The sequence below is a fragment of the Leuresthes tenuis genome, unplaced genomic scaffold, assembly GCF_036924035.1.
Source record: "Leuresthes tenuis unplaced genomic scaffold, fLeuTen1.0.hap1 SCAF_2, whole genome shotgun sequence".
Lineage (NCBI taxonomy): Eukaryota > Metazoa > Chordata > Actinopteri > Atheriniformes > Atherinopsidae > Leuresthes > Leuresthes tenuis.
In genome coordinates this window covers 22,717,509-22,734,171 of record NW_027325356.1, presented here as the reverse complement: position 1 = coordinate 22,734,171, position 16,663 = coordinate 22,717,509, and the positions used below count along the sequence as shown (strand labels likewise).

General features: G+C 38.8%; 1 protein-coding gene across 1 annotated transcript; it reads left to right on the top strand.

The window, feature by feature from the left end:
- Window positions 1-525: 525 nt before the first annotated feature.
- On the top strand, window positions 526-15,898 carry tmem276b (transmembrane protein 276b). The gene is made up of 4 exons (XM_072380708.1): window positions 526-1,269; window positions 5,762-5,875; window positions 12,803-12,940; window positions 13,197-15,898. The coding sequence occupies exons 1-4, from the start codon at window positions 873-875 to the stop codon at window positions 13,442-13,444; spliced, it is 897 nt and encodes a 298-aa protein (XP_072236809.1). The 5' UTR covers window positions 526-872; the 3' UTR covers window positions 13,445-15,898.
- Window positions 15,899-16,663: the final 765 nt, after the last annotated feature.

The following is a 16,663-nucleotide window of genomic DNA, read 5'->3' as shown; positions in this document are numbered from 1 at the left end:
ACAGTGACTCAATTTACTGTGACCTCTTCACAAAATAAGAGACTAAAGGTGGGGTCGAGCAGAAGATGCATTTCAGTTTGAGTGTCATAGACCAGCCACTCACAAACAGTCTGCACCACAAGTGATTAATCCATTATATGTTTCATTGGTAACATTTTGTAGTGTCATCATTTGTAATTTGTATTCTTAATGCTAATTTAGGCATGGCTTATAATGTAATGTAGGATTTATCAAGTCTTGTTGATCGTAGTGAAAGATTAAAAACATCTTAAAATTCACTTTTTAGTACGAATTTTCCAATTAGTGAGTGGTTGAATGGCATAAATCTCGGTTAACTGGATCAGTCACTATGAACTTGAAAAATAAACACATCCTCTATACTGGATCCATCGAAGTGCTGAGGATATTTCTATCCAAGATGAAACTCAAAATGTTCTCTTTATGCCCTCATGTCGACAGAGTGCAAAAAAAAAGGTGCTCATTCAAGCATAACAAATGACCACCACTCCTCCTCAAACGGAGCACATTTCTTTCTGCTCCCCATCCCGCAACAACCTGGAGGAGAGTCAGCGCAACTACATCACTCTACATCACTGCCCCTGCCTCCTCCTCACGGCGTTGGTCGCCATCCATCCCCTCTCCTCCTGTACCATAACAGATGGTGGGAACAACATTGCATCCACCGGCCACCACAACTATAGACAGCAGCATCCAGTCCAGACATCACTGGCCTCGCAGCATCATGCTCCCGGTGCAGGACTGCGAGATGCTCTGAGTGCCGTCGTGATTTATTTCACGCGGTACCAGCACCACCACCACGGCCACGGAGGAACCTTCTTGCGACTGTCTGGGCTCTCCATCGTGTGGGGAAGATGGCCGCTATGAAAATATTAACAGGCACAGGGCTCTTCTTGGCTTTCTGTGCGCTGGGGCTCCTCGCCATGGCGATTTGCACCGATTATTGGTACGAGACCGATGCGAGGAGACATCGAGAGAGGTGTAAAAACTATGCCAACAAGCGAAACGACCCCGGTTACATCTACATTTCAAACCACAACCTCCCCCTCCAAATGCCTCCAAAGAGCCTGGAGAGGAAAGGTAACGGCCCAGATGCTGCTCCTCTCATCAGGGGGAAGCGGCACTTTCTGGCCGCAGCGTCTGCCATGGAGTCTCATTGCAGCCGGCAGTTTAACTCCACCATCTCCGGGCTTTGGAGGAAGTGTCACCGGGAGGGATTCGACCTGGAGACCGAGGACCTTATTGACAAAGGTAAACATGGGCAGTGTGATGCCTGGCTGTTGTGGTGCGCACCAGGCCGTGGTATTCAGCGATGAGCTCACACCTTGCCTGACACAAACACAGGATCACCCAGAGGCCTCTCCAATTAACATATCTCTGTCGTTATATTTTCGTATAAATCGTGATTTGTCGAGGATTATTGCTATTTTGCTTTACTGGTACATCCCATTGTCAATGGTGCCGAGTTTACCTGAGTCTTGCATTTAAAACACCTCTTAGTTGTTCTCCATGCCAAGTCTGTCAGAGACTAAACAGCATATTTGAACAGCTTGTGTCATTAAGATGTCATACTGTAAAATAACCTGAATCCGATTTGAGTTTGGTTCTTCCAAAGAGACAGCACGACGTCAAACCTTTCTCAGTGAACATCAATAGGGAGTCATATTTCAGGCCTCAGACAGTGATTGATGCCCTACTTGGTCCAGGTTGAGGAGCAAAAACTGAGAAAACACACATAAAGATGGGTGTCAGGGGTGACTGTTGTCATATGATCTGAGTGGAAGCAGAGTAACCATTGTAGATCAGGCTACCTCACACACAGTAAAAGGCACATTGATGACAGCTTTCTCCTTCTGTATAGCGTCAACTACATCATGATCTTTTAAAATCCATAGAGGCCAGATCCAGCACCCTTTTGATTTAAGAAAGAAACAATGGTCAATGCCCCATTTTTGTAAAGTTTAACCTCCAAAATATTAAGAAGGGCAATTTAAACACTATAAAACAAGTAGCATAACCTTTTCAAACAATTGCTTTTCTTGAATACCCAGACATGTTGGTGAAAGGACTGTACATAATAACACGTCTGTTTTTGTTTGACTAACCTACAAACTCTATAAAGCTTATTGACCCTTGCAGAATGTTATTGACTGAGTCTCGTGGTCATTTTGAGGCCATATATTGTATTTCTATTTAACTGGACAGCATTCTGACACTTAGTCTCAGAACCTTTAGCCTCTAGCTTCTAAATATGATGTTTGGATTATGACCTTTACATGTGCTCATTATAATATGGCAGTGCCCTTTAATATGTATGTCGACAAATTTACTAAAAAGAGACAACTTCAACACATTTGACTCCCAATAAAAAGTCTTGCTACCTCTAGTTTTTTTTGCCTCTAGGTTTTTCATCATATTGAGCTCCAAGCAGCCACAACAGACATGCAGATAAGAATTTGGCGCAATTTCAAGTACAATAAAACCTGTTTACTGTAGTTTATTCGCAGAGAAAGTAAATATTTTATGCAGTCAAATCAAAACACGTTATAGCTCATTTGAGATAGTGTTGTCAGATTCTTAAGATCGTATTTCTCTCAATTTCCTATTTGAGTTCCTTTCAAAAACTGTGTTTTGTGCAAATATTGGCACTGATAACTGAGCAGTTTTTAAAAGAAAAAATGTATTAATTCCTTTTTCACTGATTATTTATGATGGCCACTGGGTATAAGGAACCCATGTTCGATAAAAGTTACCTAAACATAGTTTTCTCTGATACAAAAATATGGGCTGCTGAAATGTTCCTCACACGAAACTCATAAACCCATAACTCAGACTTAGATTTTACAGATTTAACTGTTAATCTGTTTTACCAGTTTAAATCACACACATGTCCTGTATGTTATAACTGCTCTGACCTGTTCAGTTGGAACTTAAGGAGCTTGAATGGGATTGTGTTTGCCAGTCTGAGTTTATTCACATATTGAGAACAGATGTCAGGAGGAAGTCTGACTTTTTAAAAATAGCAAACTGTCAATGAAACAGGAAATGCAGAGATCTCAGGAGGTAAAAAACAGGATAAAAGATAAAAGCTGCAAACATGTTCTATACTATGTAAAGCATCACATCACAGAGCATAATTCGTTAGAGAAACATCCACTTTGTCAAAAATGTGCATCAGTTGATTCGCAGTACTTTTCTAAGCATGGATGCAATCTTTGAATAGAATAGAATTCTTTTATTGTCACTGTGGAACATTTTGCAACATTTAACAGCGAGAGGCCGTTGGCAACTCTTCATCATTCGGCAGTGAAACACAAGAGGCAATTACTAAATAAAGATAAACACTAGAAAAAGCAAGAATAAACATTTGGAATTTGATTCAAACGTCAAGAGTGCAACTGCTGTGGACTGAGGGTGTAAATTAACACTTACTTTTGACTCAGATCCATACAGAGAAGTAAGTGAGTGTGCGTCTTTGATTGATTTAGTGCTCAGAAACGTCTTTTGTTTTGTATGCTCTTGCAGTTTTTGAGCATGTTTATACAGCAACAAAATTTTAATCTTGGCAGCTTTGGACTAAACTCTGGCAGGCAGTATTACACACCCACAGAGGGGTTTTTTTTTTCCTTCATTTTTTCCCATTAATTTTGGCCTCTATTCAGATTTAAGGTGGGCGAAGAATATGCTCACATGATGTCACGATGAAGTGTATCAACAGTTATGAGGTATTAGGAGTGGCAGGGAGATATAGATCAAGAAACATTCAAATTAGAGCTCTAATCGTGTTTATGTTAAACAATCAGTGTGATTATATCAAATGTTGGTGGGACATTTAGATGTTTGCCAGGTATTAACATTTTCCCGATGTTAGAACTTCCTTAACATGCAGTCTAAAGGAAGCTGCATTTAAAGCAGGTCTGTAAGGGTGAAGTCCCAATAAAATGAGCTAGTTTCACAGTGTGTTGGGACATGGAGTCTAACAGCACATGATGTAGGAGTAGTTCTCTTCAGTTGCTAACTCAGGTGTCATTCAGCATTCAGACAACAAAAATGAACAAAAGAGATTCAGAATCCCTACAAATGTGCAAACCTGATTTTCAAAAAAGCTTATAAAGTTTTTTTTTTTTTTTTTTTAAATGCAACAAAATTGAAATCTATAATTTGTAATTTGCTTGAACCTTTATTGAACAGACATGTACAAAGGGACCAACTCTGTTGTGCAGCTACAGCCACACTGAATGGCTGGCTCCTCTATGCTCGGGTCATTTACTGTGTCTTATGTTATATCCTTTTGCTGCCACTTGGGGGAAGTCTGAGAAATGTGTAGAACAATCTGAGGTATGGGCAGTGTTGGTGCGCCATCGTTGCGCCTTTAGCTTTGTTCTGCTGTGGAAAACACGAGTCAAAATGGAAACTAATGGTTAAAAGAAGGAAGATTGTCCAGTGCAGCTGTTGTCTGTCCTTTTCACCCTTAAATCTTCGTTCTTTCTCATGTTTGGCGCTCTGTCCTCTGTGATGAAATCGTCTCCTCTTGGCTCAAGCTAGTTTTCAACCAATAAGAAGTCAACCTAAGAAGCTGGCTTATGGTTGCACATCTATCTGCACTGACCTCAGCCCAAGACGAGTGAAGGATTTGGTCATTCAACCAAAACAGACAAAAAGCTCTCAGCCCTCTGACATGATGCTATGTTTAGGTCAAATGCTGACTAGTTGCAAGTTAGCTTGAGCCAAGAGGGGCTGACAACAACAGATTTCCTCAGAAAGAGGATGAAGTGCCAAGAAATGATCAATAATAAAGAAACACAGCTGAAAAGCACAGACAACAGCTGCGCTGGACCTTCTTCATTATTTCAACATCTAGTTTCACTCCACTGCCAGGCCAATCTCGGTCAATAGTGATGCCTCAGATTGCTCCACATATTTCTGACCTGAAATAGTTTGAAGTGTCATGGGTGATAAAGATGATCGAGACTATTCTCAGTGAAAAGTCAGCCAGCATCTGTCATAGGATGGGGGTGCATCAGTGTCCATGGCACGGATGTGTGAGGGTACTGAAAATGATTTCCTTTTTACTAGTGTTCGGAAAATAAAAGTTTAAACGAATTACCCACATATATTCAAACAAATGACAGATTTAACTATTTGTTGCATTTGTGAAACCTTCCCAACTTTTTGGCGATATAGTTTGCAATAAAGGTTGAGCCTCGTTGTGACAATTGTTGGGATTCTTGGTGAACATGAAACATTTTTCCATTTGTCTTACAAGATATACCAACAACTGCAGACACGTTTGCAACATCACTTAAATTACGTAAAGTATTGGTTTGCTTAGAGACTGATAGAAAAGTTTGGAACTGGATGAAAGAGGTGGGCTCCAGAAAACCAAGAGTATGCAAAACTTGAAAGAGATTCACTTTAAATCAGAGCATTTACGTTTGAAGGCTTTGGTGGAATAATCTATATTCCATATTGTTTCTTAATCACCGTTTAATTGCTACGTAGGAGTTGGAAAAACAAGGTTAATAGGACCAGCTCAGAGAATTAAAACTCAATGAGGATGAAAAGTAAATAAGAAAATCTCCTGCTGTGTGTATCCACACATTATCTTATGATCCCAGAAGAGGGACGAAGGTTCAAAATACAATTTTTACTTAATTTTCTTTTGTGTTGTCTTTCTTACCTCCTTGAATTAAGGATGTTTGTGCTCCAGTTTTAACCGTCTCCATCATTTTGTCTTGTCCAGGAATAATTCAGAGATGTACCCCAGTCAAGTATCACTATTCCTCGTCCATCCTACCACGAAATTTACCCATCAACATCACAAAGACCATACGGCAGGATGAGTGGCACGCGCTCCGTAAGTCTGACCGTGTTTTTCTGGTTTCTGTTGACATGAAATATTCATTCTTTGCACTTTTTCTGTTTGTCTACATTTAGGTTTAGCACTCACCATTCTGAATGAAAAGGCTGGAACAACAAAAGAAAAAAAAGGATTTTTATTGTATGCCCTTCATAAACTCTCTTGGCATTCTGGGATTTAGTTGACTGAATGCATGCAAAACTAGTGTCCTTCGAGGCAAAGACTTTTCATTTTGGTTTTATAAATTTCCCAAAGATTACATTATTTCCAAATATAAATGTAAATGAAGTCGCTGGTAACAATTAGCTGGTATTGTGTAACATCTATTAAAACATCATTACTACCTTTGGTTTACAGTAGTTAAACATAGAATAGTATTTTTCTGTTGCATCATATTGTTGCAGCTTTAATTAGCAGTGGTTTGCTGTTGCTCTGTGGGTTTATTGATCCCTGTTGTCCTCAGAAGAGGTGTAGAGGTGTTGTTGAGTGAGGTCTTGAGCCTCACTTTGCCATTAAAGCGATAATCGTTGTGTGACTGAGTAAATAGACTGCAGTTTTTACGAAATACAAAGTTAAGTATTCTTTAGATGCCATTCTTTCCCAAAAAGCATCTCTGAAGGTTGTTTGAGAAAGCTGCTATATACTGTATAAACCTATACATATGGTTTAAAATGACATACACTGTGGTAACTTTAAAAATGAATCATCTTAACCTGTGTTGGATGTGGTGAAAAGGAGCATTTGGTAAAATGCTCCCTTTCCCTATTTTATGAAATAGTCTCAAAAACTGAATCTATTGATATTATTGATATTTTTATTTTTTTTTCAGTGCTACTGAACAGAATAAAAACTCCACAGTGGACGGCAGTCATTTAATTTGATACTCACAAAAGCACAGTTACATCACATTTCACAAGTTAAAAAGCTTTCATACGTGGGACAAGGTCGAACCACACATACATAACTATCAGTCAGGAGAGCAGACCCAACTGCTGAGTATTCAGTCACTTTACTTTGAATTTTCTCTTTCTTTTGTTGTCTGGCACTATTTCTGTTTTATGCATTTCAAACTACTTGGTTAAAGCTAGATATTATAAATACATAGCCAGGGTTAGGTATTGAAAACAATAGTAGGGTTAGGAAAACATCATGGCTTGCATTAAAGTGGATATTCTAATAAGTACTGCATTAAAATGTGATTGTCAGGGATAACCAGTTGCGGACACAAAACATGCTGAACACACAAGCCACGTGTCCTGTTCAAATACATTACGCTCCAAAATAAAAAAGTACAAAGACAGTTTCATCATTCTGCTGTGAGACTGGCCTCATTTGAAGTGAAACCATTGCCTAAACCAGACTAAGAAATTCTGGTCGTGAAGTGGCTCAAGTGGTCCGAGTTTAAAATCTTGTAAATTATGCCTCCACTACGCTGCCTTTCATTGACTGTGTAGCTCTTTGTGAAACGGGAAACAATGGTGTTTATTGTCTCATCGATGCCCATATGGGTCATATCAGACAGTAGGGATAATTGATATGATTGCGTAGGTTGGAGGACTTGCTGATTTGACAAAAACTAAAAACTCATATACAGTTTCTTGTAATCCTCTTGGAGAGAGTATATATGAAAAAATGTGCAATACATAGAGTATTACAGCAGCATGAAGCATTCTGCACTGAAAGTGGGTAAATTAATGAAAAGATCAAATATTTTGGTATGATAACGAGGCTTTTTCATGAAACCAAATGTCCTTGTTTAGCTTAAATAGGCAATAGTCTAATTCTTCATTTTGAATGAAGCTGGAAGACACAGCTGCTGTATTAACCATAAAGCAATACCAAGAAAAAAAGCTGTTTGGGTGAAATAAATGTTTTTTACTGTAGTGAGCAGTAGGAGTAAAGATGCATGTTGTGTTAATCATTTCAGCTTTTATGTTAAACTTTACAGAGTTGCTACTTACTGGTTGTCTGCCACAAACGAACTTATGACAAGATGCTGCAACTGAGAGCTGAGGGTGGGCCGTTACCTGGGCTCTGAGCTGTTGTGTTAGTTAAGAGTGGACTGAACTATTGTGAGTCTGTGGATTCTCGACACGTGTCGTTTGTTTATTTGATTGACACCACATTTCTGAGTCTCTCAAGCAGCTATTATTTGATAAAAAAACCCCACCTTCTGATCACTAAGAGCTGAAAACAATGTTAGTAAAGCCCTGGAGAGCACACTTAAACATTTAGGAGCAAAAATGCCAGATATTTCCCTCAGGAGTTGATGGAGACCCAAACCAATGCTAAGTGAAGTTCTTCAGGTGTTCAGGTTTCTATAAACAGATATCCGTGTATGAGGATGTCAAATCTGTAGACACTGAACAAGATTTTGGTACCAGATTCTTCTTTCTGCTTGCAGTCCATCTGTCAGCCAAGTGGTATGGACCAGTAATGTTTGAGCATGCTTCCATTGCACACAGGTTAACAGTGGGTGGTGATGAACTTAATGTTAAAAACACTGAGTTATCATGTCATTACAGTAGAACTGATAATGCCATGCAGGGACTTGTGTTCATGTGTAATAGGATGGATATTGTTCACCCAGAGATGAGGGTTACCCATTCAGAGGAATCATCAGCTCTTCCACTGATAACTATAAAGACGTCATCATTGTTGCAATGTTCTTTTCTGTCATTGGTTGTCTAAAAATTCACTGCGAGGCAATCTTCATTTGAATTTACTCCAAATACGTATTATTAAACTGAAACATGTCTTCAACGCCTCCAATGCTACATAAAGAGTCTTCTGACTCAGGTGGAACTTGTCATGAGATTGTTTCTCTCACAGATTTTGTACTCAGTAAAAAACACAAAGAGAAGAAAAAAAAAATCAACAGCTTTGAGCAATAATGGGGAGTCCTTCCCTCAGGCTAAGCAAAGTTTTATCCTCATAAGTAGGTTAAAGAAAATAATGTGAAAGCCACACTGCAGCAAATGTTTAGATACGCAGTGTGCTTACAGCAAGTGACATTCTTTTTTTCAAGATTTTTAAGCTACAATTGGTCATCTTCCAAAACATATTCAAACACCGACTTGAAGTGCAGACTCTCGAATATAATTTGAATTTGAATACAAAGTCAGAATAGGAGTAAGTCTTCAGAAGTTACATCTTAAATATTAAATATATGACAATTTGGAAATATTGTTTGGAAATAAATATTTGGAGTCCTCTTTTTCAGTGCCTCACATTTAATAAAACCATTTAACATAACCATAAATTAACTATTCATTTTTCATACTTTGTTAGGAATGCTTTGTGGACAAAAATGACTGGACACTAAAGAATAGGTTTCTTTGTTTGCGATGCTTTGACAGGCCTTTAGTGCAGCTGTAATGCTCTAATGCAGCTTAATAGGGTTAAGAATAGGAAATTGATGCAGCCAAAGCTGAATATTGCACTTCTTTACCTTGAAAAACTCCTGGATTGCGTTTCCAGTCTGTTTTGTTCATCTGTACTCTAAAGCGACCTCCAATCCATCCTTTGCTCCATTTGGCAGAATCTGAGCAGACAGCAAATCACTATAAATGGAGGAATTCATGCAGCTGCTTCTATCTTCTGTCATATCGTCAATGAGAACTGGTGACAAGGTGTCACTGGAGGCCCTGCACCCCATACCATCACACTACCTAAACATGTTTTACAGATGATGTTGCATGCTTCATGGGCTTCGTGAGCCAAGCTGTCATCTTTTTTTCATTTGTGTTATTTTGATGAAGTTGATCTCAGTTTAATCTGTCCAAAGACTGCTGTTTCAGACTAGTCTGATTTTTAAGAGAAGAACCTTTTCACTTGCATTGGGAGCTCTGTTGACGACATGTTCTGGGTTCATTGCAGCAGCTTCCAAATGCTATCTGGAATCAACTCTGCAGTTTTCTACCTGCTTAATTGATGAAGCCAGTGCAACCCTAACCCTAACCCTAAGGAACAGTTCACAGCTGTCCCCTAAAAAGCATTCCCCAACAAAGAGAGTTCGACAAGTTAAAGGGCTGTAATTCCTAAACCCTTCTTCCAGTTTGGATGCAAAAAAAAACTGAAATTTAAACTCTTATTAAACAAATGAGACTCTAACCCATTTTGGTAAAAAGCTGAAATAACAACAACAAGAAAAAGGTCAGCGTGCAAACTTTTTCTAAGCATAACCAGGTGCTACATTTTGATTTGGAGCGACTATGATTCAACACTTTGACACAAAAGAAGAGTTTTCTGTTTGTCTTTTTTCAGCTAGACTATGAGATCATTTCATGACATGATTCTACTTATCAGTCAAATCATGTAAGTGCTTTTTAAACAATAGTTACTCATTTACAGCTGCAGCAGCTTGATCATGAACTAAATCAGCAAGTTCATAACACCAAAACAGTTATTATGTCAGACTGTTTTCACAGATAACTTTCTAATTGCTCAGTCAGTGCAGCTTGATCTTGAATTGCTTCGGTAGTCCTTCTGTCTTTGGGACACCTGTGTATCGTTGTGAGCTGATGAGGCTGCTATGTTAGCCAATTTGCTTGTTGTTTTCTTTAAGAATAGAAAAAAACCCATCAAGGATGTTAATCTACTTCAAACACGCTACATTTAAAAACAATATCAAATCTTTCTTATTCTGCGTACTGAACATATCTTCGTATGAATAGCCAAGTTTAAGTTGAGAATTCCAAAGAAGTTTCCTGTGAAAAAAACCTGTAATTTCAAATTATTGGCATGGATACTCTTCTGTAAGTAAACCACTCAGCCAAACATGAAAGATCAATACAATCAGCGAGTCAATAAAACTGGATGTGAAAATCATAAATGAGCATTTCTTTCCGTTCTGAGACACAGGGGTGTGTCTGCTGAAGAGCTTTTACTAACAAATCTCAGATCAGCTCAAATGAACCACACCAATGGGACAATCTGAGCAGAATTTGTTTCAACTAAAGCAGACTGCCTAGAAAAAAAGATGAGATGGAAAAAGCCCACTATAGATATTAAGTATTTATGTAACCTCCAGCTGCAGACTAAGTTGTCAGCGTTGTTAAATTGTGCACCTTCTATTTCACATCATGGTTGCAGAGGATTTAGGAGAGATATCGGCTTATTGTGAGCCCGCTGGCAGGGAAGTGAGACACAGTCTGGCAGTTGCAGCAGTGTATCATGTATTCTTTAATCCCAACTGTCTTTGGTAAAAGTTTCTAAAAGTACCGGGTGAAAAATTTGGCAGTTTTGGCAGCGATCCTTAACATACAATCTGCAACAACCACGGTACTGGATCGTTCACTTCCCTCCACTGAGCACAGATCTGCTTCTCTGAGCTGGTGTGTTTCCAGATCTGTGGTTATACTGCATTTCAGCTTCATTCTTCACAAAATTTATTCATGTTTACATTATTTCCCTGTGGTTCTGCAGATTCTGGCACCCAGGGAACACATATTTATGTTATAAGGGCAAAACAGTCAGCTGGCTGGTTGCTAGTCTGAAGCTAATGCACTGAGACCTATTTATAAGATTCCGGTGTTAGGGATGGGGTCAGATTTTGCCCGCATTATATACGCAATCCCACTGTGTCATGTATTTACGATTTTAGACCTGTCCTAAAAATTCAGAGCAGAAAAAACTGTGAAAACTGTTTAACACTCCACATCCACAATTCAGTAACACAGTTACACAAAGTAACACAAATGATTGTCGAACACATCTTACACGAAAGTTTCAATGCAAATCTCTCGACTTTAGTACTCTGTACACTGTTCCACTGCAGAAAACATTACAGCTAGGTACTGACGCTACATTTTCAAGGCTCAAAATTGTTATATGCTCAATATTCACAATAACACTGAAGATGATTGGAGGAGATAGTGGATAGCATTTTTTGAAGTGGGTTGTGAGGTATTAATGATAAGTCAGTTTTACCTGCAGACTGTGGGATTTTTAAGGTGCAAGATGTTCAACATGGTGGAAACTTAGTCCTCTATTGTCCCTGTCCTGAGCAGTGGTTAGTTTAGCTCACCTGTCATCAGTCCTCCCAGATTTTCTCAAACAGAGAGATCACTGACCAATGACTAAAGCAGCTATCTGCTCAGAAGTACTGTGTGCAAACCCACTTGAAATAATATATATCCTTTTAATCATTCTGACATAAAATATCCACAAACTGTCATGCAGCAGTGTTGCATTTAAGCCCAGTCAGAAGCCAGCAACCTTTTTAAAAGTTCTTTCACTTTTCTTCTTCCCTGTTGTGATTGATTAATGTTATGCTGCTCCTAATCCTCACAGTGGCAGTGCAAGAGTCTTTGGGTGGCACATGACTTCATTGCCCTAATTGATTTTATTGTCTGCACCTGTGAAGGTGTGGATAAAGCATACCTGGCACGGCTTGCAGCGACCTTGCATTGGGTTTTGCAGCTGCTGCTTATTTTGGCTATGCCTAAACTTCTAAAACTGTGTAGTTATTTTCTTTTTCTTTTTTTAAGAACAAGAAAAAAATACTCCTCCAAATGTGTTTGGTCTCTATTCCATGTCCCGGCAGCTAATTTATCATCTAGCTTAATTTAAGAAATATATATGTGTTAGGGGGTTTGCTGTCACATCACATGGACTTTTACAACTACTCGGCCGCATAAAATGGTGCCATCTCATTTTCACACATTATATATGTGTTGTGCTGGTAATTAATTTATTGGGGTGTTTTTAGGAGTGAGAGTGAGCTGAAAACACTAATAATGAAAACTAATGGAAGCATATACATGTCGGACACGATGGCTCATTGAATTATCTGACATTTTTAAGATGAAAATGGGCTGTTGGTTGGATTGTTTTATCACATTTTCAGATGGATAATACAATAAAAGTATGTGTATCTGTAACTCACTCCAGCCTTGTTGACGTTTTCTTCTCTACTGGCAGATCTAAGAAGAATGACAGCGGGCTTTGTGGGAATGGCGGTGTCCATCATTCTTTTTGGCTGGATCATTGGAGTGCTGGGATGCTGCCAGCAGCATGACCTCATGCAATATGTAGCTGGGCTACTCTTTCTCATGGGAGGTACTATGAGAGCACATATGCCCACATCAACACGCAAGCATGCAAACAAAATCCAATTTCATTCTATTATATATATATATATTCAGTTTGTTTGGTGACAGCTGAGAGCACATTTAGGTTAGCATGAGACAGCGGATCAATGTCCAGCAGTAATATGACCCTCGCCCTGCAGTAAGATGCACAGTGCATGTAGGAGTATAAATGAACGAGCAGGAGCCCTTCTAAATCACTATTTCTGTCTATTTTGCTCACACAGGAACATGCTGCATCATCTCCTTGTGCACATGTGTGGCGGGAATCAACTTTGAGTTGTCCCGCTACCCTCGCTACATGTACGGCCTCCCTGAAGACATTAGCCATGGCTATGGCTGGTCCATGTTTTGTGCCTGGGGTGGCCTCGGTCTCACATTGCTGGCTGGCTTCCTCTGCACCTTGGCCCCCTCCCTGAGCACACCTGCTCGCACAACAACCCACAAGCCGAGGCAGGAAAACGGAACCGTGTGACAGAGGCGTTGCGAAGCGACTGGCCCACCGAACACATAAACCACACCCTTCCAACTTTGATGTTTAACTCTGAAACAGTTTTTGTCAAATCACCGTATCACAACACCCTCAACATGGCCATCCCCCTTCAGTGTTCAGTGTGCCTGAGTTGTGACGGAAGCAGCAAAGTAATGGCAAGCTTCACACGTATAATCTTCAAAATCTTAGAGGGACCTCCAGGAACACTGAGAGCAACATGTACAGCAGCATATGGCTGGGGAATGGCTCTCATAGCACAAATAGGACATTTTTTTTGTTTGTTTCTGTTTTTTGACATGCCTATTTTATGGTGATCTAAAGGTGACTGTTTTCTCTGAAGAGAAATTGTCTTAAAATGGTGCTCTTTTAAATACATAAAGCCACACACACTCCCACACAGGACATGCACACCAGCTTTTCCCACACATGCTCTGTTCCTCGGAATAAATCATCAGAGAAATCCTCAAACAGGAGGCCATAGGTTCCTGTCAGCATCCCTCTTTTATTCGATGATGTTATTGTTTGTAATTTAAGAAAAAAAAGCGCTGGCAGTGACTTTTCATTGCTTCACACAATAAGTGATAATATTTGTCTGGGTTACACATTTGCCACCTATAATGGATCTTGCAGGGCAGCCAGTGCTATAAAACAGAGGTAAATTTGCCTTGAAAAGTAAACTAATGCTTGTTCGAAAATTCTACACGTACAAATGCATCTCTGTGCAGATCCAGTTTATTGTTTGTGTGAAGAAGATTTTTTTAATGAGACTGTTTTTTTTCCTCCCCGTCTATAAAAAGGCAATGAAGGCTGACAGAATGGAGATGAGGTGAATCCGTTACTGAATTCAGCAACGTGAAGGTATTTTTTGGCACCAAATGAACACAGCTAAGTTAAAGAAAGCATTGAAGCGTAGCAGCTGCCGAGCAGCAACTTAGAGTTGCTGTGCCGTTTCGGCTCTAACAGACCCAGTTGTTTGTTGGCAGCTGAATCATAAACTGTCAAGAGAAAAAGAAGTGAAACCAAACTGTAGAGAAAGTGTTTATTTAATATTGGTCAGCCTTTTTTGTGTACGCTGAGTACAAGCAGGTCAAGCAATTTTAGAGAAAAACAAAAGCAATTTCAGTGTTCCCACTGCTACAGAAGCACAGTCAGAATCCTCACCTGAACTAAGTACAGCGATTTAGAAACACACTGGCCAAATGACACATGTCAACAAATGTGGCAAGATTTTTGTCATCACCCCTTTTTCAAATGCATATTATTAATGAGTTTAAAAAAGTTAGTATTTAAGTATTAAATCCATATAACATGTTGAAGACTATAATATCCTACCTTTATTGTTTGATCATTTCTTAATTGACTCAAAAAAATATATGAATTGTATCGATGAAATACAGATTTATGGTGTACTGTATTGCATTCAGAGTGTGCAAGAAATGTCATAAATTTACAATTTTTTTTTTGATTATTCAGATTATTGTTTCACTTAGTTAATTCCGATCCTTAGGATGAAACATTTTCCAAATCCGGTGTTGAAAAAAAAGCACAAAGCCACATTTTAAAGCTGTGTTACAAATACATGAACTTATTTTGTATTTTCTTTTAATGCACAAAACGAAAAATGAGAAAATGACGTATAACTGAAGAAATGGGGATCCTTAAAAAAAAAATAAAAATAGTTGGCTTTTATAAGCATTGTGTTAATGGATAAAAAAAAAAAAAAGACCAAACTTTGAAATACACCAGTTTTTGTGTTATAAAGTTGTGTATATGATACAGTATAGTATGGGTTGGAAAATGTAAATTAAATTGGAGTGCAGTTGGAAGGAATTATTAATGTTAGACAGAGAAGGAGACTGGATCATCCTGCAGTTTTGAGCAGACATTTTTTGTTGTGATTCTTACTGTCCCTCAGTCACTAGAACTAATTTATTTTGAAAAATGAAATTCACTACAAGTTCATCCCACATTAATATTACAGCCATGTGTGATGATGTTTATATAAGTGTTGATTGCCTGAAATGAATCATGGGATACTCTATCAGCTATGTCAATTAACTCTCTTAGAAAAAAGTGTTATAATGTGGTAAGAACACTGTGTGTGATGTTCAGTCCTTTCACCATCACCATTAACAAGGAAACGAACTGAGGCATGACTGAAATTGGTATCTTCAGTGTCTTGTAGACTCTTCGCACTTTGCTGCATCTCATAGAAAGCTGTGAGCTTGGAGTCTAAGCCAGTTATACATTACATGTTTGCAAGGTTACACATGGGAGCAAAAGAATATCAGAGCATGTAACAAGCACCCTGCCGTGTCTTTTACAAAAAGTTTGGGTTTTTACCACGTTGTGCATTCAGGGTCGGTCAGTCCAGGCTCTCATTATGAAAATATCAATGCCTGAAACTGGAACATACAATAAATATGAAATTATTTACTTCTGTGGTCCTTACACTGATGACGAACTGGATGAAATTATGTTTGATTTTCTACAGTTTTTCTGAAAACAGTAGACTGTAATGTATAAGCACTTGCTGCAAGTACAATGTGTTGTTGCGACTGAAGACACAACTATGTGCACAAGTTTTTGTGTCTTATTGGTGGGCAACGGCTATCTGACTTTTCTAGCTCTGATATGGCATCATGGGCAATCCAAAAGAAAAGTTTTACAAGCACATATTGACATCCCTCATTCCTCAAATGCTAAATTTCAAGAGCAGCAACGCGTGCCTGCATTTCGAAGCTAAAATGTCGTCACTGACTCGATACAGAAGAACAGCAGCACACAGTAGCAAAATCTGCAAAACATGGAAAAAATTACCTTTGGAGAACAAATTAGATCACCAGAGTAGAACAGTGTGTTTAAAATTGTTGTAAAATCCTTCTCAAGTGGCAACTTCCAGTGTTTCATGAGGACCTTTGTACTGCGTGCAATGAGAGATGCCCTGCAAAAATGCCACAGTTTAGAGTGGCACTTGTTTCAGTAGCACAGCTATCATTTTCTACAGGTCATTTATACGGGGTGTGTCCACTTCAGATGTTGTGTGGGGATAAAAAAGACATTACAGTCTTGCATGATCTCATTACAGTTAGTTTCTTTCAATATATGAATAAAGTTGTGTCCATTTTTAACTGATTTATTTTAATGAAATAAAATATGTAATTATTAACATGTTGCGCCTTCGTGCCTTTGTATTTGCAC

Coding starts and splice junctions, on each gene's coding strand:
- tmem276b (XM_072380708.1), top strand. CDS start 873: ATGGCCGCTATGAAAATATTAACAGGCACAGGGCTCTTCTTGGCTTTC. Junction 5,876..12,802: donor GGATGAGTGGCACGCGCTCC/GTAAGTCTGACC, acceptor CTCTACTGGCAG/ATCTAAGAAGAATGACAGCG. Junction 12,941..13,196: donor GCTACTCTTTCTCATGGGAG/GTACTATGAGAG, acceptor TTGCTCACACAG/GAACATGCTGCATCATCTCC.